The 23,476-nt window shown below is 52.7% G+C and overlaps 9 protein-coding genes across 9 annotated transcripts; 5 read left to right on the top strand and 4 right to left on the bottom strand.

Moving 5' to 3' along the window:
• Positions 1-743: 743 nt before the first annotated feature.
• On the bottom strand, positions 744-1,196 carry J4E83_001699 (uncharacterized protein; the record flags this gene model as incomplete). Its single annotated transcript, XM_049328653.1, has 1 exon — positions 744-1,196. The coding sequence occupies one exon, from the start codon at positions 1,194-1,196 to the stop codon at positions 744-746; it is 453 nt and encodes a 150-aa protein (XP_049191625.1).
• Positions 1,197-2,521: 1,325 nt separating this feature from the next.
• Positions 2,522-3,556, bottom strand: J4E83_001698 (uncharacterized protein; the record flags this gene model as incomplete). The annotated part of the gene is made up of 3 exons (XM_049328652.1): positions 2,522-3,233; positions 3,287-3,342; positions 3,386-3,556. 3 exons carry the CDS (start codon positions 3,554-3,556, stop codon positions 2,522-2,524), a joined length of 939 nt encoding a protein of 312 aa, XP_049191624.1.
• A 4,421-nt stretch (positions 3,557-7,977) lies between these two features.
• Positions 7,978-9,816, top strand: J4E83_001697 (uncharacterized protein; the record flags this gene model as incomplete). The annotated part of the gene is made up of 7 exons (XM_049328651.1): positions 7,978-8,062; positions 8,113-8,254; positions 8,305-8,583; positions 8,635-8,751; positions 8,803-9,127; positions 9,179-9,540; positions 9,594-9,816. The coding sequence occupies 7 exons, from the start codon at positions 7,978-7,980 to the stop codon at positions 9,814-9,816; spliced, it is 1,533 nt and encodes a 510-aa protein (XP_049191623.1).
• Positions 9,817-10,355: 539 nt separating this feature from the next.
• Positions 10,356-11,056, top strand: J4E83_001696 (uncharacterized protein; the record flags this gene model as incomplete). Its single annotated transcript, XM_049328650.1, has 3 exons — positions 10,356-10,487; positions 10,549-10,804; positions 10,854-11,056. The coding sequence occupies 3 exons, from the start codon at positions 10,356-10,358 to the stop codon at positions 11,054-11,056; spliced, it is 591 nt and encodes a 196-aa protein (XP_049191622.1).
• Positions 11,057-11,514: 458 nt separating this feature from the next.
• Positions 11,515-12,934, top strand: J4E83_001695 (uncharacterized protein; the record flags this gene model as incomplete). Its single annotated transcript, XM_049328649.1, has 4 exons — positions 11,515-11,893; positions 11,947-12,131; positions 12,184-12,434; positions 12,484-12,934. The coding sequence occupies 4 exons, from the start codon at positions 11,515-11,517 to the stop codon at positions 12,932-12,934; spliced, it is 1,266 nt and encodes a 421-aa protein (XP_049191621.1).
• A 715-nt stretch (positions 12,935-13,649) lies between these two features.
• J4E83_001694 (uncharacterized protein) lies at positions 13,650-14,479 on the top strand (the record flags this gene model as incomplete). Its single annotated transcript, XM_049328648.1, has 2 exons — positions 13,650-13,806; positions 13,884-14,479. The coding sequence occupies 2 exons, from the start codon at positions 13,650-13,652 to the stop codon at positions 14,477-14,479; spliced, it is 753 nt and encodes a 250-aa protein (XP_049191620.1).
• Positions 14,480-15,033: 554 nt separating this feature from the next.
• J4E83_001693 (uncharacterized protein) lies at positions 15,034-16,281 on the top strand (the record flags this gene model as incomplete). The annotated part of the gene is made up of 1 exon (XM_049328647.1): positions 15,034-16,281. The coding sequence occupies one exon, from the start codon at positions 15,034-15,036 to the stop codon at positions 16,279-16,281; it is 1,248 nt and encodes a 415-aa protein (XP_049191619.1).
• Positions 16,282-17,239: 958 nt separating this feature from the next.
• Positions 17,240-19,507, bottom strand: J4E83_001692 (uncharacterized protein; the record flags this gene model as incomplete). Its single annotated transcript, XM_049328646.1, has 1 exon — positions 17,240-19,507. The coding sequence occupies one exon, from the start codon at positions 19,505-19,507 to the stop codon at positions 17,240-17,242; it is 2,268 nt and encodes a 755-aa protein (XP_049191618.1).
• Positions 19,508-20,259: 752 nt separating this feature from the next.
• On the bottom strand, positions 20,260-23,001 carry J4E83_001691 (uncharacterized protein; the record flags this gene model as incomplete). Its single annotated transcript, XM_049328645.1, has 5 exons — positions 20,260-20,626; positions 20,680-20,944; positions 20,994-21,324; positions 21,582-22,207; positions 22,266-23,001. The coding sequence occupies 5 exons, from the start codon at positions 22,999-23,001 to the stop codon at positions 20,260-20,262; spliced, it is 2,325 nt and encodes a 774-aa protein (XP_049191617.1).
• Between the last annotated feature and the right edge of the window lie 475 nt (positions 23,002-23,476).

The following is a 23,476-nucleotide window of genomic DNA, read 5'->3' as shown; positions in this document are numbered from 1 at the left end:
GGAAAGGACTGGTCATACCAAGTCGGAAGGCGGAAGGTGCGCCAGCACAATGCCACGCTGTTGCTATTGAGTTCACGGCTGCACAATAACCTAGCGCTTATCCAAACTCTTGATGCTTCTTTATTGCGCTGTAAGCCAACAATAGCACGGTGTTGCGAAAGTGAATGTGCCACGAGAACGACGGTTGGCGTGGTGTTGGGAGAGCATTCCATAGCATAAGGTAAGAGAATTGCATTTCGTTGGGTTTGCCATCTTCACTCTGATACGACTCAAATACAGAGAGAATGATTAGCAACACCATCGTCATCCTCAAAGTGTCACAAAAGATAAGAGATGGAGGTCACAGAAGTAGTGGAAACGGAGTAGGCCGGCCATCGATTTAGTTCATTTTGTGTGTGATATCCCAACAGTATATAGCGAGACTAGTCTCTCCCGGATTTCATCATTTGCTCGCTTTCTCGTTTCGGGATGTGATGTGAGCTTTAGAAGTCGTGAATGCGTCTGCTCTGCGCTGTCGCAGTAGCAATGGAGGAAGTGGATGGAATGTATTGAGCCACAGCATCGCAGTAAAGATCACCAACAACCAATCTTGATGGCACACTCAGCGACGCTCTTGTGTAATGTACTCGTCGAATAGGCTTGGCATGTTCTCGGCAATCGTGGTGTTATCACCATATGCGAGTCTATGAGAAGGTGAATTAGTACATCGTATCCAGGGCCTTGTCTGGTGCTTAGGGTTGCTCTTACATGATCTTCGCGGTTTCGTCCTCAACATCTGTAAGCTTGTATGTTGTGCCGTCTCCCAGAGTCATAAGGTCTGGCTTCCAGATGCAGTCTTCACTGTTGAAAACAGTGTCTTCCGACCTCTTCTTGCTGGCAAAGCTGTATCCAGCACCTGTGTACAACAAGTTGTTGACGGCTGCGCCATGGCAGACCGTGCGTGCACCATTCGAGTTCCAGGCGTGAACTAGCGTTTTGCAGTTTCCGTCTTTGTGAGATCGAGTCTGCAGGTTCCAGTTTGTGGGAATAGCGTTGAACGACCAAGCGTAGGATATACCGCCACCGGCATAGCACTGGTTGGTTTTGGCGTTCACATATACCCTCTCGGTACCTTTGCAGTGTGACTCCCCGTGCGACTTGATGTCGACAGCTGCCACTGCAGCAGCGAAAGCGAGGACGGTGTTGAGGTATTGCATATTGAAAAAGCTAGGAGAGCAATGATGTTGTAGGGCTTGATGAACCTGAAGTTTGTGGACGAGAGAATGGTGATGCGAAGAGGATGCCTAGAGCTCACCCTTTTATATCTGTCTTTTCTACGCCTCGACATCCATGGGTGTGCGAGATGGGGCGCATGCGTGCTCTGTCACTCGGTGTACCCGATGTAGGATGCGAAGCTCTACATGGCAGTAAAAAGAAAGCGGTTTGGCTCCATGCGATACAAGCAAAACAATTTACAACACGAGCTTGAGGCGAGAGGACGTCGTTCCTTCGTGTCTAGGCTACGGCGCACACGGAAGGTGAGCGAAGCAAACGTAATTCGCTTAGGCCCGGGAGCTTTGATGCTTGAACTCTCGCGGAAGCCTTCTGCAAAAGCGGAAGGCGCTCATTGGGCACGGCCTTGTCAGGTCCGCAACCAGACCCACCGTTATGGGGTCTAGTTGAAGACCGCGTCGGGCGTAACTTTATACTTGTCGCCAGCGCTTGCCAACGCAACCCAAGAGAGTAACGATGTTTTACTCGGCTTTGCATACCCACTGCTGGATAAAATTAGGAACTTGATTGATCCTAACGTATGACCTTGGCTTGTTGAATATCCGGGCGCAAAGGGCATTGCCAGCCAGCGTGGTCGGCCTTTCCATGGTGTACACCAGCCCGGCACGATCCAGGAGTAGCTTTCGAACGCGCAACAGACAGATGAAAGCACTTGAAGGCGCAGCAAGGCGTATGTGGACACCATCGCTTAGATTCGGCGGACGCGCGAGTTGTTCTAGCAGACATGACCGGGACGACGGCCATATAACCTTGGAATGCAGGGAAGCGGACCTAGACCCTCTTACCGGTGATCAGGCCAGCCGGCTGCCGAAGATCAAAGGACTTGTGTGCGAGAGCCACGAGAAAGATTGGTCGGAAAGGCTTGACGCAGACCGCGGAGGCGATGCAAAGCGGCTAGATGACGCCAGAGCCGAAGGAACAGAGGGCCACGTATTGCAGTCGACATTGGCATTTTGGGACGATTTTTAGAAGACAGTGACTACAAAAGCGCTTTGATTAGTGATGTTGCCGTGTCGTAGATCAGCGCGGATAGCGGTTGCTCGAGCCCCTTGCCATGCTTGCTAGAAGAGTAAGAGTCTGAGGTGTCTGAGGTCATGAAACGAACGCTTGACAGTTTTGGGAATTGGTATCATAGTGAAAGTCATGCCACCGAAAGGTGACAAATATCGTAAATAAATATACTGAATTAGTTAGCTATGTCTGTCGATACGTAAGGGATACCCACAAGTCCCCTTCGCCCACCGTCAGGTTATACCGCTAAACTCTCCCCTCCATCCTTTTTACTCTTCGGTACGATTTTCAGACTGAAGTCCACGTGTGGTACTCCTTGGTGTATGCTACTCGTGCTCACGATATCAATATCGCCGCAGACGTACTTCTCCACGTTGTACTCTGTAAGCCCACCGCTCACTTCAACGAGGAATTGCTTCCTGTCTCCAGTACCCCGTCCCCACTTATCCTTCAGATCTTTAGCAGCAACTTGGACACCTTCTGGGGTGAAGTTGTCTAACATGACGATGTCAGCACCAGCGGCAATCGCCTCGTCTGCCTCATCAAACGATTGGCATTCAACTTCGACTTTGATTGCAAAGCCGCCTGCTGCTTTGGCGGCTCTCACTGCATTGGTGATGCTTCCTGCGGCCACGATGTGGTTGTCTTTTAGCATCGTCATTGCACTAAGATCAACTCGATGCGCGTCCACGCCTCCAACCAGCATGCCGTACTTCTCTACAAGTCGAAAACCTGGTGTAGTCTTCCTGGTACCAGCAAGAATGTTTGGGTAACCAGCTCCTCGTAAAAGAGTAAGTAGGCGATTTGACTTGGTCGCGATGCCGGAGCAGCGGGCGAGGGTGTTGAGAGCCACGCGCTCGCCGAGAAGGAGGTGACGGACTGGGCCGCGCACAGTAGCGCAGTGGGTGATGGGTTGGAATGAAGCACCTTCTTTGACGTGCCACTCCACGCTAGTAGTTGTCAATATTGAGCTTGATCATGTAATCTGGTGAGATGAACGCACGTGCAACCTAGTTGCCTGAACACTTCATCGAAGAACGGGACGCCTGCTACTATGCCCTGTCAATGTTAGTCGGTACTTACAGTAGTCGAAAACACTCACTTCACTCTTTCCGAGCAGCTTCGCTTCCGAAAGCTCCTCGCCCACTACGAAACCACCATAATCGAAACTTGGTGTGTCCTCTTCAAGCCATTCCGAGACTAATCGCTTGTATGTTTGTGGTAGGAGGTGGGCTACAGCGCCATGAGCAGGGGCACCTTCGACTTTGGCCATGTTGGTTATCAAGTAAGACGCGTCGTGATTTGAGTGGAATGTGATCTGGGGTGTGAAGTCTCGAAGTCAAGCGTTTGTGGAGGTGGCGTGGTGAGTCGATCGGAATCTCCGTCGGAACTTATCGATTATAGCCGGCAACACCCGCGCATCGGAACGCGGCTGGGAAACCAACCTTTGGAGCTTGCGAGGCTTCCTACACAACCCGCAGGTCGTCTACGCTTATGTAGCTTACGAAGACATGGAGCAGATATGCCATATGTTCACATGCTCCCCCGACCGTGTTCATTCAACCGCGTCTTCGGGTCAGCTGTTCTGAACGCGTCCAACAGCTTCCTCTCCGCCCCGTCCCTTCGCATCGACACCGTTCGCAACACTTCGTCGAAGACTATGTCACGCATAGCGCCCTCCTCGCACAAATATCGCATACGGAAGTCGCTCCATCATCTCGCGCAGAGACCGATCTCTAGTCCATGCCTCGGGTGCCGACAACCCATCGCGAATTAGCGGCCGCGATCTCGTCGAGCCCTTTGAACAACGAATAGTCACTAGTCGAGACGGTCGGTCGCAGCAACTATAACTATAAAGGGTAGCAATGCGGAAGCTCCATGGCCAGCGTGGACAAGGATAACACGAAAAGAGGGACGCTGTCTATGGAGCCTTCGCCGGATACGGGTGATGCCGTGTGCAATCTATAAGGCGACGGGGCTAGACATTCTTCTCACAGCCTGGTATTGGGATTCTCCAGATATCTTCCAAGGGAGCGGTAGGTGGCGTAAATTTGACTGACAGGTACAGTGATGTCTGCCATATAGGGTGCTGTGATGCTTGGAATGAGCTGAAGAGACCATGGAGAACTGCACGCTGGGCTTATGTGACTACAATTTGGACAATAGGCTACTTCCATGAACGTAAAAGCGCTTCACCAGGTCATCACGTTTGCATGCATCGGACGCAACGCGAGATTTGAGTACGTCGTATTTCAGCGATGCTACGACTTCCATAATAAACCTGTGAGCGTAGATCACCGCATAGAGGGCTACCTCATCGTATGCGTATCTAGTCTGATTCCAATCCAGAACCCGACATATGTGTTTTCTTGCTCTCTGGCTTGTTCATGACGGTTCGATGATAGTGAAGTTAAATATTGAGAACTCCTGGTCTTCTGAACCTCCTATCATCGCTCACTGTCGCCACTATGGGCACCACTCTCCTCGCCTTTTACTATCGATGTTACTTCCGCACCGTTCATGATATCGCCGAGTCGGACGTTCTTTCGAGATGTCCGTTGGACGCAGCGCTTGCACTTTTCGTCGATTGTGATGCTCTTCGCCTCGTTGATTGTGCACTCGATGCCAGAGTGCTCGTGAGTGGTCGTGGACTTTAGGTGTCCGCAGTAGAAGTAAACGCGATATGTTGTGCACATCCTGGGCTAGCGTGATAAATGAGAGCAGACAAGTAGATTGGGTGTTTGGCGATGACGGGATGCAGATAGTGGACGGCGTTTTCTGGGGAAACAGAAATCGTGTGCCGAATGTAATGATTTTGTAATTAGTTGCCTTTGTGAAGCATTTACCAATGTGACCCGTTTTGCCCAATGTGACGATTTGGCTCACATGGCAAGGTTGAAGCTGTTGAAGACTCTCTGAGTGACACGTCGTTGATCATTCCAAGGTTGTAGCGTAGATGCTCAAAACCTATACGAGAGTCGTGTCTATCACCCATATCTTAATCGCAGAGTGAGATCGCCGGATACCGCTACCTTAAAATCATATTGTCCGTTATGTGTACCATTCTCGTAATTACGTACGACTGTGGCCACGAGAGCAAGATCAACCTCCCCTGTGGGGAGAGGAGTTGTAAAAAGACTGCAGACCATACTAGGACAAGGCAGTACGAATGCAGACCCTGTGTAACGGAACTCATAAATCGCCTCCGTCGCGAACGTAACGAAGAGAAACAGAAGGCACGAGATGCCGGGACCGTGTCTGCTAAGATGCTTCAGCAACGGAAAGCTGAGCGTGAACAGGACTTAAAGGTAGCAACAGCAGATATCTGTGTTCACGTCGATCTCGAGACAACATTCGCCTGCGGGCATCTAGATCTAACGACATGGTCTTGTGCCACTGCCAAAACCGCAGAAGCTGCCAATCACCGATCTGTTTGGAGAAAGCTCGAGAAAGACAGGGACGAAAACTGCGGAGAATGTCTAGAGCAAGAAGAAGCTAATCGCGATGAAGCGTTCGCGCGATTAACTAGATCTCACGCTGCTGAAACAGACACAGTGCATGAGTTGAGGGAACGGTTGGACGCGCTTGAAGAAGAGAGAGATGAGCTTGCAGATAGCCTGGATTTGGTTGAAGATGAGGTTAAAGCAACTCTGGAAAAGCTACTGTCAGATGGTCAGCGCCATGCTGAAGAAGTAGATACTCAGCTTGACATCTTGGCGGTAGAGCAAGCTGAGTTCGTCCGACAAATGGATGACCAGAATATGGCATTGGAAATCGCAATCTTGGAGCTTCGAGAAGAGTTGCAAACAGCTCTCTCTAATAACGGTGCGCAAGACTCTCGACCTGTATTCGATCACCACGAAGCTGATCTTCTTGGAGTCTAAGTTGCTGGAGGCGATGTCCAAGAGTGGTCACATGATCGAATAGCCGAAACCGAGGATGATCGCGGGAACAAACCCGCCCTTAAAACGACTGCCGCGTTCGATCAGCTACCGAAGGGAAAGCCGGAGAAGCCACCCAAGCCGCCAAAGCCCACGCATCTATAGCATCATCAGCTTCCAATGTGGATCTGGATGACGCGCCGGTAAGACCTAATAAGATTAGAGACGTGATGAAGGAGTTGGTGGAGACGAAGGCGAGACGCCAAAGGTAGCGTTGCCGAGAAGGGACATCCGTTCCCGTGTGCGACTGTGGAGGTTCATGTATTTGTGAGGGGAAGTGGCCCTTGACACGATGATTTGTGGAGTCGTGGGTCGTTGACACGGCGCCTCGAGAAGTTGAAGCTCCCAGGACGAGGCTCTGGAGATGATCGGCGCTTTGAATACTGCAATTGTGAATCCTTGTCGAATTGAAATTATTTGATCTTCCGTAGGTCAGTAGGTATTTATGGAACTCGCAATGTTGTGAAGCTCAGTATCTCAGCCACGTGGCGCGACAGCTTGGCAAGAGCGTCCTGTTCCCCGACGCCGGCGCCCGTCCTACTTCGCAGCACTGACAGCCATCTTCGGCCACCGAGTCGCGTCTTTCGACTTCCCGAAGCTTTTGCATTCTGCGTTTGTGCGAGCCATAAACCTGCAGCCACTATACGGCTAGACCGAGCGGAACAGTCCAGCTACGAGACCCGCCCACTTTGATGGACCCTATCACACACTCTACTCGCTGAGAAGCTTAGGGGCTCTACTTGCGAGTATGCGAGTACGCGTCGGTGGATTTCTTGCATTTTGTTGCTCGGAAAGGCACAAAGAAACCAAGAAAACCCACCGGACGACGAAGGATTCCGGCTAAATTGCGGGGATGTTATTGTTTGCATGAGCAGCAAAGGTACATCATGATCTGTGAAGGCTGCCAGTTGCATCACTTTAGACCTCGGCGGCAAGGATACCCAGTTGTCTGGAATACTGTAGACCGTATGCAATCCTGCCGCGCTGATATGCAGCAGTCAATCACCCACATTGTTGGTGCGGCAGCAAAACTCGTCCACGGTGGATAAATCTTCTGTCACATTACGCCCGTAATCTGACCGCAATCATCCGCCCTACCCCAGTTCAATCTATGAGGAGAAGAACTCCATAACTACAGTTTGTTAACACCATCAGGAAGCACTGAGAAGATGAACAGAACTGCCGAAACGCATCGCGAGCTGCTAGCAACACGAAAGTTCTCGTCCCGCTTCGCCAAGCGTGGCGTTTCAAAATGACCACAATGAAAGCATCCGCCCGTCACCCTCGCGGGCTCCACGAGTCAACCCATGTCAGCCAAGAGAACGGCCCCGCAACACGCCAACCAAGGAGGAGGCCGTTGATAATTATGCGGCGTTATGTAGGGTTCTGTGTCGACTCGGTAAAATTTCCGCACCGACTTCGCTCCCTGTTCAATCAAGCCGCCAGCTGGAACGGGACAAGAGCGCGCGGTGGAGCGGACATCAAGCTAAACATGGTGCCGTATTGCCATCCTCTGAAGGCTGCGAAGTAACTGCCGATTCCCTCTTCCTGGCTTTCGACTTGCGACCCAAGACACAGACGTGCGACGAGTAAGCTTGTTCGGATACCGGGACGCATCGTACGTTCTTATATGGGCTGTGCTCTTCCCCAGATTCCTTTCCCCAGACTTTCGGAACTTGTGGGGCCACGACGCAACGAAGAGATTTCGCTTCGCATCCTTTAGATCTCGAATTCGGCATCCTATTTGGACAAGATGGCACAAATCGGGATGGTATCGACGGGGACACACCCAAACCACCCAACCCCTGCTGAGCTGGAGAAGGGAGACAATGTGCTTTGTACGTTGTTTACTAATCTTGTCGCGAACATGTGCTAACAGATTTGCTAGTTGAGGAGGCCAATGGAAGCGACCGATCTACAGACGGCGAGTTTACCTGGACAGCTGAGGAAGAGAAGAAGGTTCGACGTAAACTGGACCGCGTGATTGTGCCACTTACGACCTTTCTTTACCTGCTCTGTTTCCTCGATCGGTACGTATCATTTCACTCTGCGCAAAACTGTTCGCTAACCACCTTGAAAGTGTTAATGTTGGAAACGCGCGTATCCAGGGTATGGGAGAGGAATTGGGTCTCAACACAGGTGTCCGTTTCAACTGGGTTACCTCGATCTTCTACATTGTCTACATGTTCGTCGAAGTACCGAGCAACATCCTTCTCAAGAGACTTGGCCCGAAATACTACTTGCCACTTCTCGTCTGTGGCTTTGGTTTCGTCTCACTATGCAGCGCCTTTGTGAGCAGCTTCGCAGGGCTGTTGGTTGCAAGGGCCTTCTTAGGTGTGTTTGAAGGTGGTGTGATGCCGTAAGTACCTTCTATCGTTGTTTGGAGTGCATACTAACCATCAGTATGTAGGGGATTGGCATTCTTCATCACATGTTTCTACAAGCGCAACGAACTTTTGTTCCGCATTGGTATCTACGTATCCGCGGCCTCAATGGCTGGAGCTTTTGGTGGACTGCTCGCTACTGCGTAGGTCCTGTCACATTCTTGAGATTACATGAAAGACTGACTACAGTACAGTCTCGCTCGTATTCCACCATGGGGAGCTTCGACTATGATTCTCCATACCTGGCGTAACATTTTCTTCTTCGAGGGACTTTTTACCGTCATTGTTGGCCTTGCTGCTCCCTTTCTAATGCCTCGTAGCCCAGAAGAATGCTGGTTCTTGAACGAGCGCGAACGAATGATTGCCACACAGAGACTGGTGCTGAAAGGAGGAGCTGATGAGAACGAAAAGACTGAAGTACACCACGTCAAGCGGGCCGTGATGAACATCACAAACTACTTCTGTGCCTTTGGTTTCTTCTTCATCAACATCACTGTACAGGGTATCTCACTGTTCATGGTAAGCTGATATCCTCCCCATAACTTATGGTTTACTAACATACATTACTAGCCCACTATCCTCAGGGATCTCGGATGGACGGCCACCAAGGCACAACTCTACTCAGTACCACCCTATGTATGTGCTTGCTTGATCGCTATCGCAATAGCTTTCGCATCAGACAAGACGAACCGCCGTGGTGTCTACCTCGCTGTCTTTACGCTCCCCGCTATTGCGGGCTTCTCGATCATGCGATGGGCGACCGACCCTAACGTCCGATACGGCGGTATCTTCTTGATCACCATTGGTGCATTTCCCGGAGGTCCTGGTTTCCTTGCGTGGGCGGCGAACAATGCGGCCGGCCCTGCTATCCGCTCCGTCTCGACTGCTTACGTTGTCACACTGGGTACCGCTGGAGGTATCCTCGCGACTTGGTACGTCAGATTATGTGAAGAATCGAATCAGATCCTAGGTTAATACGTTACAGGACCTACACAAGTGCTGACGCGCCACGATACCCAATCGGCCACACCATCAACTTGGTTGGTCAGTGTTGCGTCTGTATTCTCGCCATATTCGGTATCTGCTACTGCAAGTGGGAGAACAAGCAGCGTGATATGGGCAAGCGAGACCACCGTTTGGTCGGCAAGACCGCTGCTCAGATCAAGGATCTCGGATACAGACACCCTGAGTTCCGCTACATGCACTAGACGTGTGTGTTTACGATTCGATACGACCTCAACATTTCGTTCGTTTTTAGTTTGCTCGATGTTAGCGTAGGGCATATGGGAATTCAACTTTTCCCTTACAGCTTGCCCAATAAACAGGGCATCTAAATCTTCCGTTTATTCATTATGATGGTGAACTCTACGATTGATTTTATGAGCTACTGGCAATATGCGGTCCTATCATTGGCCTACTTTGTTTCGGCAGATGCTGGACCGTGGCACATGATTTATAAGAAGGCTGATGTCTATTGGTTCTTCTGTCGATGATGGTATATTGTGATGTTTGTACGGTCTGCAGTAGACTACTTCGGTGTATGCCAAACCGCCAAGCTAATCTACCGATAGTTCCCAACTCAGCTCACATATCCGATTTGGAACTGGGGTCATGAAGCATACATAAGATGTCGAAGCGAGAGCTGAATGCTTCTCAGGCGCAAAGATCTGATCCTTCACTATGCAGATACTGATTACACTCCTGGTAGCCGCCACGGTGGTGAAGGCACATTGTGAGTTAACATAGAATGCTTTCCGGCGATGTGAGTCTCATACGAACAGACACCTTCCCACGTCTTGTCGTAGACGGCAAACCAGAAGATAAAGACTGGGCCTCGACCCGCGAGACCAAGAATGCGAACACCAAGCAAGGCATCGAGGTGAGATAGCATTCGATTTACCACTGGCTCATGATGTGTCTATGATTCTTACTTTGTCCAGAACCCCACGGTCGCAGACATCCGCTGCTACACCTCCAAAACCGCGCCAAACGTCGCAAGCGTGCCGGCCGGATCAATCATTCACTACATATCCACGCAACAAGTCAATCACCCGGGACCAACGCAATACCACCTTGCGAGAGTTCCTGATGGCAAGGATGTGAAGAACTGGGACGGGAGTGGTGCAGTGTGGTTCAAGATTAGTACCACGATGCCGACCGTAAACGCGCAGAAACAGATGAGCTGGCCAGGACAGAGTAAGCTGTCCCTTCTCTTCACTTCGCGCTTACTAATGACGTTTCGCAGACGAGTATCTCACACCCAACACAACAATCCCTGCTGCCACGCCATCGGGCGATTACCTGCTCCGCGTTGAGCACATCGCACTGCATATGGCTATGCAAGCGAACAAAGCGCAGTTCTACCTGGCTTGCTCGCAGATCAAGATAATTGAGGGAGGGAATGGGCTGCCGAGCCCGTTAGTTGCGTTTCCAGGTGCTTACAAGTAAGTCAGACTGATGAGCACCAAGAACATGCTAACATGAGGCCGCAGAAGTAATGACCCGGGAATTCTTGTTGACCTGAACAAGTATACAGCGGCACCAGAAACGTATCAGCCACCGGGTCCGGGTGTTTGGCGCGGATAGAAGGATAGGTGTGGATGTGATTAAATTTCCAATGGGAGTGTTTGTAGATGTTAGAAATGAGATTTCTCAATTTCTTGATGCGTTTACCACGATAACGACGTAGCTGTACAGCAATGTAGAGGCTGTGATTGCGAAGATTGCAGATCAGCCCAGACATATGGATTGCGGCTCATTCACATGCGTCACTGGTGGCTCGTGCGGAAAATTGCGGCATCGCGGGGTGATGGGTGGGGCACGAATTTGTTAGATCGAGTCAACGCGGAATTGAAAACCCACCTGCCGCCCCGTCCACTCTTTCCTTCTTGTCTCTCGCCCTCACGATGTCGACTACTGTGGTGCTCGGAGCACAGTGGGGAGATGAAGGAAAAGGAAAATTGGCCGATATCCTAGCCCATGAGTCGCAAATCTGCGCCCGCGCCCAGGGCGGCAACAACGCCGGACACACCATTGTCGCAAACGGAGTGACATACGATTTCCATATCCTCCCGAGCGGTCTCGTAAACCCCGGCTGCATCAATGTCATCGGAAGTGGCTGCGTCGTCCACGTACCTAGTTTCTTCAAGGAGCTGGAAGCGCTGGAGAAACACGGATTGAAGACGGACGGAAGAATATTCATCTCGGACCGCGCCCATGTCGTGTTTGATGTGCACCAGATGGTGGATGGCCTGGAGGAGGTGGAATTGGGTGGTGGCATGATTGGTGAGGAGCACACGCGCCTGCTGCGGGACTGACGTGCTGATGGCGGGATGCAGGCACGACCAAGAAGGGTATCGGCCCAACCTACAGCACCAAGATGACCAGGAGCGGCCTCCGCATGTGCGACCTCTTCGACGAGCAGATCTTCGAGACGAAGCTCAGGAGGTTAGCCAACTCGTTCCAGAAGCGATACGGCGATCTACTCAAGTACGATGTGGAAGAGGAAATTACGAAGTATAAGGTGAGTCACAATGGGGTTGGAATATACGGGGCAAAGACTGACAATGCCAAAGACTCTGCGCGAGAAGCTTGCTCCCTACGTCGTCGACCAGATCCCGCTCCTCGCATCGGCAAAGGAGAAGAACGCCAAAATCCTCGTCGAGGGTGCGAACGCGCTGATGCTGGACATCGACTACGGCACATACCCCTTCGTCACATCGTCAAACACTGGTCTGGGAGGTGTCATCACAGGCCTCAACTTGGGATGGCGGTCACTGAAGGAGGTCATTGGCGTGGTCAAGGCATACACTACCCGTGTCGGATCGTGAGTTGCATCGCACCGAAAGATATGTTCAGAGGCTAACAAGTAGTAGCGGACCCTTCCCTACCGAGCAGCTCAACGAGGTGGGCGAGAAGCTTCAGTCAGTAGGCCACGAAGTCGGCGTTACAACCGGTCGCAAGCGCCGCTGCGGCTGGCTCGACCTGGTCGTTGTCAAGCACTCACACGCGTGCAACGACTACACCGCCATCAACCTCACCAAGCTCGACGTTCTGGACGACTTTGACGAGCTCAAGGTTGCGACATCCTACTCGTACAAGGGCGAGGTGCTTGAAGGCTTCCCCGCGAACCCCGAGATCCTTGCCCAAGTCGAAGTACAATACGATACACTGCCAGGTTGGAAGAAGCCGACGACTGGCGTGACAAGCTACTACGACCTGCCCAGCCAAGCGAGGAGTTACATTGAGTACATTGAGAAGTTCGTCGGAGTCAAGGTCAAATGGATTGGTGTCGGCCCTGCGCGAGACCACATGATCACCTTATAATAGCCCTGGAGGATTGGTGATGAGGCGCGGCTTCTGATACCATTGCGCTTGTGCGGACACAACGTCTGCATCCCGAGCGAGAGGTGATAGGGCTGCCGCCGATAAGTCCATGTGAGGATGCAAGGCCTCGAAACCATAGAGCATAGACAAATCTCAGGCATACTTGATTCATGCGTGGCTTAATTGCAGGCATCGTGCGATGAGGGCGGCCTGAATAGCTGGATGTTTAGCCGGCTCCCGTCTCTTTGGCCCCGACTAGGCGAGCATGCGTCGCAACCGCAACCAAAAAACGACGCGTGCTTACATACACTCGCGGACAACATGGTAAATTCGATTGACAATGTTCCTGAGGCCGAGGCGACCAGCGCGATGCTTGGAATAATTCTGGCTGCGGCATGAACAAGGCCCCTCAGGCGGCCAGCCCCAGCCTTTTCTTGAGCTGTGCCGGGTTGCCGTCCGCTGGCCGTGCGATACCCCGAGCAAGGGACCGAGTCTTGGTAAACGTCATGAACCTCTGCTGTCACTCCGGCTACACGGAAATAGGCCTTTAGCTGCGCATCAAGCCCTACGCTCCCGCAGCCGACGCAGGTTCAGCCAAAATACTAAAGAAGCTGCTTGCGCCCGTTGCTTTTCGACCATCAAGCACCAACTGCATCACAACAGTACGACCCGCTCCACAACAACGCCGACTACAACACCAGCCAAGACACCAACCATGTTCACCAAGACCATTCTCAGCGCGACTGCGCTACTCGCAGGTGTTGCGACAGCGGGATCAGCGCCTGGCTTTCCCATCGACGTCACTCAGAACTTGACCGTGACGTACGGCAACAATACCGTGTCGCCCGGTGGAGAGCGCATTCCTCGTCCCGGTACGTTCCATCCGCTGTCGTCGCGGCGCAGTCGAGCCGAGTACTGCTAAACACCAACTAACACTCATCACCACCAGAAACCGCAGCACCCCCAACCGTCTCGTCGCCAGTATGGTTTTCCGACGAGCGAGGCCCCGGCCAATGCGTCCTCCTCATGGTCGACCTCGACGTGCCCCGTAACAACTCACGCGTCCAATTAGTCCACTGGATCGCTACCAACGTCACACGCTCTGTTCCCATCTCCGCGAACACAACTGGCTCAGCCCTCGACATTCCGTCGGACAACCCCGTCCCATACCTCCAGCCCTCACCTCCAGTGGGTGACAGCCCCCACAGCTACACATTCATCCTCATGCAACAACCGCGCAACTTTAGCATACCCTCTATGTACGCGGACTTGGCGGACAACAGGGTCGGCTTCAATGTCAGCCAGTTTGCGGCTGACGCGAACCTGACGACTGCTCTGGCGGCGACCTGGATTACCGTGCAGAACCTTACCGACGTGCCGTCCAACACAAGCTTCCCACCCCCGAGGCCGAGCCCAACGGGAGATGGCGAGGGCTCGAGCGGCCCTGCTTCGGGTGACGCGAGTGGCGCCATGATTGGTGGCAGGACATTGTGGACGGCGATTAGCACTGCGGTTGTAGCCGTGGGTTTTGCTATCGCTTTGTAGGGAAAGAGTTTAGGAACAGAAGATGAGTATAGTAAGAAGATGTTGAGAAAAGGACAAAAAGAGGTGGCTGGTACATGAACATAATACGAGGGAACGATAGATGAATACATATGGATTGCATTCGCATGCAAGAATACAACGCACATGAGAAAGAAGTGGATAGATCAGACTTACTTACCCACAGAATCCGAGAGTCGATCTAAGGCCCTTGTCTGTGTCCATCCGACCTCGACCCGTTAGTTCTACAAAATACAGATGGCGAACTGAGAATGCGCACACGACACAGCAAACGCGAGCTGAGTTGACGTATCGTTTCCCTGCGCTAACTCAAAGCGCGAGCCTGCTGACTGTTTTTACGCACACTTCCAGTCTCGTACTTCATTTTGCACTCCTTTCGCACTGCTTGCTTGAGCAGATCTGCTTGCTCTCCTTGACGCGATTGCTCTTTCCTACATTAAGCACCAACTCGGGCTCTCATCCCGCATTCCAACTCGGATCAGTCACCCTCTTTGACGCACAAGCACGACTCCACGCAGAATCGCAACACAAGGACCATGAACAGCTCAAAGTGGGCTCCAGGCGGCGCGAACAGCGAGAATGAACCAGATGCCCCCGCCCCACCGGCAAATGCGCCAACGGGTCCTCGCGACACACAGTCGCGTGGCCGTCGCAATGAGTCTGGAAGAGGAGGACAGGGAAAAGGCAGAGGCTCGAACAGAACTGAGCGCACCAAGAACCGCGGTGGGCACAACAGTGGCGCTGCAGGACCTGCGCCAGATCGCAGCCCTTCCATCAACGACGGCCTGTCTCAGTCTGGCAGGATGGGACTCAACAGTGCGATTGTCAGAGGGGCATCTGGCGAGGACTTCAACGGCAGGTTGACAGTCGGTGTACATGGAAACACAATCAATCAACCTCGACCAAGCGCCGTATTTCCACCAAGCCTTGGCGTACCCCAAGATGAACGCTCTCAGCGTGACGTCGACCAAGCAGTAAACGAGTTCTCTAGTCTGCGGACCGATCGACAAGCTGGTCGCGCGGTGGACGAGGCTTCAAGGATGTCTCTGCCCACTCGCTCTTCCCTATCAATCTCTTCCCCTAGAGATCTGTTCCGTAACGCGGCTCAGAACCAGGCTGGTCAATCGAACCGTATGACAGCTACTTCGCAGCCCAAACGCTCTTCCCGCGCCAACCAAATACAGACTTCAGACGGCGAGACACTCAACTTCGTTCCCCATGTAGCTAAGGAGAAGAAAGAAGAGCAGAAGGAACCTCACGTGGAACCCTCTCGTCCCACTTCAACAGATCATGACACAGCTGCTGGTCCTCTTATCATCGGAAATACAGCAAATGCAGACATGGAAGCCCGTATCAAAGCGCTAGAAGACCAACAGAACGACACCCGCGACATGGTCGACGCCATGAACCAACTCTACATCCGTCTTAAAGAGTCCGTCAACCATCTGGAGTATCAAAACACACTGCAGCAAGTTCGCCCACAGATACCCGATGCGTCATCTGCAGATTCGCACACCCCTGCAGTTGATGGGTCCTCCTATGTGCCTCCTCAGGGTAGTCTTTCTGACGACGAGTTCTCGCACATGCTCAAGATGTTTGCTGGTAAGACGATTACTGCAGACCACTGGGAGAATGTGGTATGTAGCTTCTACGGCCAGAACGCGGCGAATGCGCATAACCAGAACCAGGGTCGGAACCAGAACCCATTTACAGATGAGTCTAGCAACCAGGCTGCGGAAAAAGGTGAGGATGGGGATAAGGATGTGGGTGATGACGACCCCTAAGACGCAGAGGCGACGCTAGTATGATGGTGATAGCGGGATAGCTGGGATATGACAAGTGCTGTCTGATCGTGTGGACATAGTGTAGTGAGGAGCTTCTAGCCCCATTTTGTTTTGTCGGAGCGGAAGATAATCTAGTGAGCTAGAAGATGTTAGTCCTCGTTCGAAGTATCTACGTTCTACTGCTAGACTACTGAATACATAAAGCTCACCTCTACTAGTCACTGATAACCTAATCTAAACCAATGTATCACTCAACTCACCTCACCTATGATCAACATTGATAAACCTCAGCTTCTTACTGTAGTCTTCAGCTAGTACTGGTGACAAGTTCAGCAGGGTCTGACTATACGAGAGTGCTTTGCTTTCACTGCAGCGTATTAAGACCACGGTGAGTCCGATTTCCAGTTCCGATGGCCATACAAGGCCCATTGCTAGTCTGCTCGCACTGCCACCTCCTCTTTCACTGTTTCACACCATGCAAACGAATTGATAACGCCTCGCATCCGCTCTCTCATCTTTTCCGCTGCGGTAACAGCTCACTAAAGACTTTGTGTTGATTTCAATCAACTATATATTGTATTTAATTCTACGATTCTCCATCAACCTGTCGTCTGTTATGGTCGCCACAGCGTAACCATCCTCCTCGCTATGGGCGAATTGAAGGCCATTAACCTGAGTTCGAGTCTCAGAACAGCCACTTGACAAGTAGGGAGGCCCAGTTGCCGCAGAACCTGCGAGAGTCAAGTCCGATAACAGCAAGATGCTGAGGTTGTACATTTATTTTTGCTTTCATGCTTTTCTTTTTGCCTTCGCTAAAAAATTTACGGCCTTGCTTCTTTGTGTATACAACCTCACACAATGTCCGTACACGTGAGTTTATACTCTTGACGCAGACACAGAAGATTAACTAGTTTTTTATAGGGCATTATTCATACACTTCATTCATGTACTGTCAAATCTAGATCTTCATGTCATCCAGAGCAGCTTCCAGATCAATAATCTCCTTCCCCTTACTACTACCCGCACCCTTCCTCTCTCTATACTGCTTAGCCACAGCCTCCATCACCTTGCCCATCTGCGCATCCTTGCCCGCTGCCTCAAGTTCCTTCTTGACACGCGCAAAGTTGGCTTTGACAAAGATCTGGTATTCGCTCTTCTCTCTCTTGCCGTCCTTGCCCACAGCAGCACCGGCGCCAACGCCCCTAGGGGTGGGCTTGGTCTGCGCGAGCTTGCCCTTGCACTTTCCACACGAGTGGCGCGCAGGGTCGACGGACTTGGAGTGACGCTTGAACTCGTAGCCGCAGGAGACGCACTCCCAAACGTACTTGTATTCGATCTGGTAGGAGTGTTTCGTGGTGACTTCAACGCCTTTGCTGGCGAACGCGACGGTAGCTTTGCGACCCCAGGACTTGAACTCCGCTCCGTGGGGGTTGTTCCGCACTTCGCTGATCATGAATGTGGTCAAATGGCAGAACTCGTGCGCGAGTACGTTGTAGAGTCTCTCCTCATCATCGATCACCTTCTCGGCGAGTTCGATGGAACAGTGGTGTCGCATCTCAATGCGCGTGTCGGTGGGCAGAGGACCGGTTCGGATGCGTATTTGCTCTCTACGCCAATTCGCACGACCGGCCGTTGTTTTGAGGGTCTTGGACCAGACGAGCTTGATACCACCCGTGGGTTTCGAGAGCTCGTGGATGCGACCTGATGAGATTGTGGTGTCGAGCTCGATGAGGAAGGCTTCGGCTATGGCGTGCTTGCGTTCGGCGAAGGCTTTGCGTTGCTCACGGATCTGCTTGACATTCGGGATCGGCTCGGTCTCTGGTGTCTTCTCCTTAGCTGGTTTCCGACTTGTGGGCTTCTTCTTCTTGGGACTCTCGATGGGACTTTCGTAACCCTCGTCACTGCTGTCTTCCAGAGCAACACCTTCCATCATCTTGACTATGTCGTCCCTCCATTTCTGCTTCTTGGGCGACACGAGCTGCTTAGCTGGCGAGTGGCGGTCGGTCCAGTCGTTTACAGCTGCAGGATTCCAGAACGCGTCAAGACTTGGTCTTCCGTCTAAATCGGCCGCCTTGGGGATCACAGGCTTCTTTTTCGAGGGCGAGACGAGCTTGGTGGGACTGGGAGGTGCCAGGGGAGGAGTGGCTGGTCGCGAGATGGGCGGAGCTTTGCGGGGCGAGCGTTGCTTGGTAGGTGTGGGCGAATACGTAAGAATCGCAAGCGGACCGTTCGATGCTGAGCTAGTAGGCCGAGAAGATGCTGCGAAAGAACTTGATCGGGCGTGGGTACGTTCAGGAAGCACGAAAGATTCCGGGGCCTCCGGCGAGTCGGTGAGGTCGACGACTTCCTGCGCCCAATTCGATATTGTGCTATGACCCTTTCGATGTGGCGGTCGCATGGAAGTCAGATCAGTCGGCGGTTTGAGTTCGGGTATCTTGAAGATTGGTTGCGGAGGCTGCTTGGTAGGCTGTGGTGCGCTTAGCTCACTCTCGTCCTCCTCGCTGTCAGATACGACGCGCCGTGCGCGCGGTTGTCGCTGGTTTGTTCGCGACTTTACAACAGGCTCGTCCTCTTCATCATCCTCGCTGATCTCGATGACTGGTTCAGCGACCTCTTCTTGTGTCTCTGCTTCCTCATCGCCACACCACAGACTTGTTTCGGCCTCGGCGTCCTCGTCGTCTTGCGCGACTGCCTCCTCTGTGCTCTCGTGTTCCCTACTTCGTGACCGCTGGGCGGCCTCTTGTGCCTCGACTTCCCCTACGACATTGATCTTGCCTTTCTTATTCCGCTTGTTCACCACGCTTCTAGCCAGGCTTTTGGCATACATAAGCCCATTCCTATTCCCCACATCCGTATCTGTTGTTCCACTGCGCACCCTCCTCTCTCTTTGTTTCTTCTCTGGGCTTGCCAGGCTTTCGTCACTCAATTTTCGAAGGAGTCGGCTGTTGCTCTCGACCGGTCGCAACACTCGTTGTTTGCGGGGGCTGATCGCATCCTTGGGCGTTGCAATCGATGGTATGCGGAAGGAGTGCTCTTCGTCTTGCGATATGCTGATGTCTTGCGCGGTGCGCCTCGACCTCTTTGGCACAAGTATCGAGCTGTCATCTTCTTGCGATGATGCGTATCGCAGTGTGGCTTTTCGAGGACTGGATCGGCTTGCTCTCGTCTCGGACGGCGGCATAAAGATACTGGGTTCGTTCGGGCTTGGTTTGCGTAGACGCGCCATGATGAGGTGATGTGATATGCAATCTTGTAATATGTAAGGATATTCAAGCCGTTGTGTGTGCGATTGGTTCCAAGAATGTTGCTGGCGCAAGGATATCCAGACGTTGGAAGAACTGCCGAGCGTGTTTGTTGTCGGCCGTTGTCCCGGCGACTAGCGGGAACGGGTCCAGGATCCACTCGCACGTTTGCGACGGTATCGTGCACCGTGCCTTAGCCTGTGCGCGTCATCCTCAGTCGCGCACCGTGTGAATGTCATAGCATGTAGACTCAAGTTCTAGGAGTAGCCGGGGCGAATACATGCAAGTTTTGTTAGTTGTACAAAACGATAAGACGTACCCTGGAGGTATTTGCAGCAGTTGCCGATTACAGCACACGGGCAAAAATCGCAATGTATACTTCATTGTGCCTCATGTCTTTGCGTACGCAAACAAAGGAACCACACGTCTTCGCCAGCAACATCTCAGATCGTCACTCATATCACAGCAGATACAGATTGTAACAAGAAAAAATCAGTCATACATTGCATGCTAATCATCACAAATACAAGCAAACCCAACTACTTTGAGCCCGAAAGATCGACCCAGGAGCCGTTACTGCTGCGCCCGTCTGCGGACGCCCAGCTCTCTCTTCATATTTCTGCCCCACCCCTGATTTGACTTTCATCCCCAATCGTGAAGCATTTGCGGGGTATTCCGTCCTCCGTATTTACATCCCCGGTGGTGATTGTTTTCGTTCGTTTTCTCTTCTGTGCATCTACTGCTTGGCGTTCTTGGCCATGGTGTTAAGAGCGCTGCCGTTCTTGAACCACTCGATCTGGCCCTCGTTGAAGGTGTGCGAGAGCTTGACCTGGAAGTCCTTGGATCCATCGGCGGGGTGAACGGTCATGGTCAAGGGCTTGCCGGGGGCGAGCTCAGTGGATGCCAACGTCACACGGTCGTTGGGGCCAATCTTGTCGTAGTCGGCAGGGTCGGAGAAGGTAAGGGGAAGCATACCCTGCTTCTTCAAGTTGGTCTCGTGGATACGAGCGAAGGAGCGGGTGATGATGGCAGCGCCACCCAAGTGCCTGGGCTCAAGCGCAGCATGCTCACGGGAAGAACCCTCTCCGTAGTTCCAGTCTCCACTGCGTTCGATGTTAGCAAGAGGCTGATAAGCGTGTATAGCAAAGGTACTTACATGACAACCCATGGGACGCCGTTCTTCTTGTAGTTGCGGGCGACATCAGGGACGGCACCGTAAGATCCGTCGAGAAGGTTCTTGACCTTGTTGGCCTCGCCGTTCTCAGCGTTGATGGCACCGATCAACATGTTGTTGGAGATATTGTCCAAGTGTCCACGGTACTTCAACCAGGGACCGGCCATGGAGATGTGATCGGTGGTAGTCTTTCCTTGGCACTTAATAAGGATAGGGAGGTTCTTAGCATCTTCGCCGTTCCAGGCAGCTGTAAAAGTTAGTATGCACCGTGTATTTCGCACCAGGGTATTGCTTACAGAAAGGCTCAAGAAGTTGGAGACGGTCGGAGGTGGGCGAAACGGCGACGGAGACGGATGAGCGATCCTCGGGCGGCGCCTGATACGTATCCTGGCCTGGGTCGTAGCCGTTGGCGGGAAGACCCATGCCGGTAGGCTCCTTGAGCTTGAACTTGGATCCGTCGGCCGCAGTCAAATGGTCAGTCAAAGGATTGAAGTCGAGCGTTCCAGCGATAGTCATAGCAACAACAAGGTCGGGGGAGGTGACGAAAGAGTGGGTGGCGGGGTTTGCGTCGTTACGGCCAGTGAAGTTACGGTTGTACGACGAGATGATCGAGTTGGCCTCGCCCTTCTTTACATCTTTTCTGTCCCACCGTTGGGTCGTCAGCATTCGGGCTCAGAGAAGTGGAGGATGATAGGTTGCCTTGAAGCATACGACCACGTTTATTTTGTCAAGAGACATGACAAAACGTATCGAATGCCTCCAGGCTACCTTGAAATAAAGCAAAATACGACAGCCCTGAAGCATACGACCACGTTTATTTTGTCAAGAGACAAGACAAAACGTATCGGATACCTCCAGGCTACCATGACTGGGATACAACATACCTGTCCAATGCACGGACCGCACGCATTCGCGAGCACCATGCCGCCGAACTCCTCGAAAGTCTTGAGCTGACCGTCACGCTCAATAGTGGCGCGAATCTGCTCGGATCCAGGGGTGACAGTGAAGAGAGACTTGGCCTTGACACCGTGGGACATGGCGTCCTCAGCAATGGAGGCAGCACGGCTCATGTCCTCGTAGGAAGAGTTGGTGCAGGAACCGATGAGACCGACCTTAAGCTCCTCAGGCCACTTGTTGGCCTTGACGGCCTCCTTGAACTTGCTGATGGGTGTAGCTAGATCGGGGGTGAAGGGACCGTTGATGTGGGGCTCGAGCTCGTCAAGGTTGATCTCGATGAGCTCGTCGTATTCGGCACCCTCATCCTCGCGGAGCTGGGCGGCGTACTCGCGGGAGAAGTCACCAATATCGCGGCGCTTGGTGGCGGCAAGGTAGTCGTACATGCGGTCGTTGAAGGGGAAGAGCGAGGTGGTGGCACCAATCTCAGCACCCATGTTGCAAATAGTCGCCATGCCGGTGCAGCTGAGACTTTCGGTACCGGGTCCGTGGTATTCGACGATAGCACCAGTTCCACCCTTGACGGTGAGGATACCAGCGACCTTGAGGATAATGTCTATAGACTTCGTTAGCGTGATTGCCCCGCTTCGAAAACCAATATTGCAAATACGTACCCTTGGGAGCAGTCCAGCCGGAGAGCTTGCCAGTAAGCTTAACACCAATGACCTTGGGAGCCTTCAGTTCCCAGGGGAGACCAGCCATGACATCGACAGCGTCAGCACCACCGACACCAATGGCGGCCATACCGAGACCACCGGCGTTGGGAGTGTGCGAGTCGGTACCGATGAGGAGAGCACCAGGGAAAGCGTAGTTCTCAAGCACGATCTGGTGAATGATACCAGAGCCGGGCTTCCAGAAACCAATGTTGTACTTTGCGCAAGAGGTGGACAGGAAGTTGTAGACCTCCTTGTTGATCTCATTGGCGCGCTCCAAATCCTTCTCACCACCAACCTGGGCCTCGATAAGATGGTCGCAGTGAACGGTAGTGGGTGTGGCAACGGAGGGCAGACCAGCTGACATGAACTGAAGAATGGCCATCTGGGCGGTGGCATCCTGGCAAGCTACACGGTCGGGGCGGAGCTTGAGGTAGCTGGAGCCGCGCTCAATCTCTTGACCGTGGGGGTCGTCCAAGTGGGAGTAGAGAATCTTCTCGGCGAAGGTGAGCGGGCGGTTCAAGCGGGCACGAACAATCTCGAGGTTCTCGTTCATCTTCTGGTAGTTGATGTAGTGGCCCTTCTCCCAGTTGGTCATCTCGACCTTGCGGGAGAGGGGAGCATCGCTGACGGTGGCCAATTGCCTGCGCGAAGCAAGGCTCTGGCCCAGGCGGCCGAGCCTCGAGAACTTCTGCATGGTGAAGTTTGAGGAGGGGAGTGGTGTGGAGAGAAGAGTGATGGAGGAAGCGGAGGAAAAGAACGTCAGAAGCTGCCTCAAGTTGGGCGATAACTAATGAGGATCACGAGGGGCGTGATTGGTTCGTCTAGCCCCAGCTGCGTGCGGAATACCTCGGCGCCAGAACCAGAAACAGGTCGGCAGCGTAGTCCCGTTGGCCCGCTTCACGTGCAAGGGCGATGTAATGGAGACGCAATTATGGAGAGAGTAATTGCGCTGTGTGCGACTGGCTGCCCGCTGCTATTTCACGTCTTGGAGGCCGCGCAGCCATGTGTCGGGAAGCTATAGGTGTTCACCCAGACGTCATAGCCGGCAGCGGTTCACCAACCCCGCGCTCGTTCCTTTTGCAGGTGATTGGCGTTCTGCGATAGCACTTTCACGCGCGCGCTGCTGCCGGCGGCCTGCGCGTCCTTTTCCGACTCAACAATTGTGTGCC

Source organism: Alternaria metachromatica (assembly GCF_023757995.1).
Source record: "Alternaria metachromatica strain BMP 0045 chromosome Unknown scaffold_3, whole genome shotgun sequence".
NCBI classification, from domain to species: Eukaryota; Fungi; Ascomycota; class Dothideomycetes; order Pleosporales; family Pleosporaceae; genus Alternaria; species Alternaria metachromatica.
Note: the sequence above shows the minus strand (reverse complement) of the source record. Positions and strands in the feature narration are given on the sequence as shown.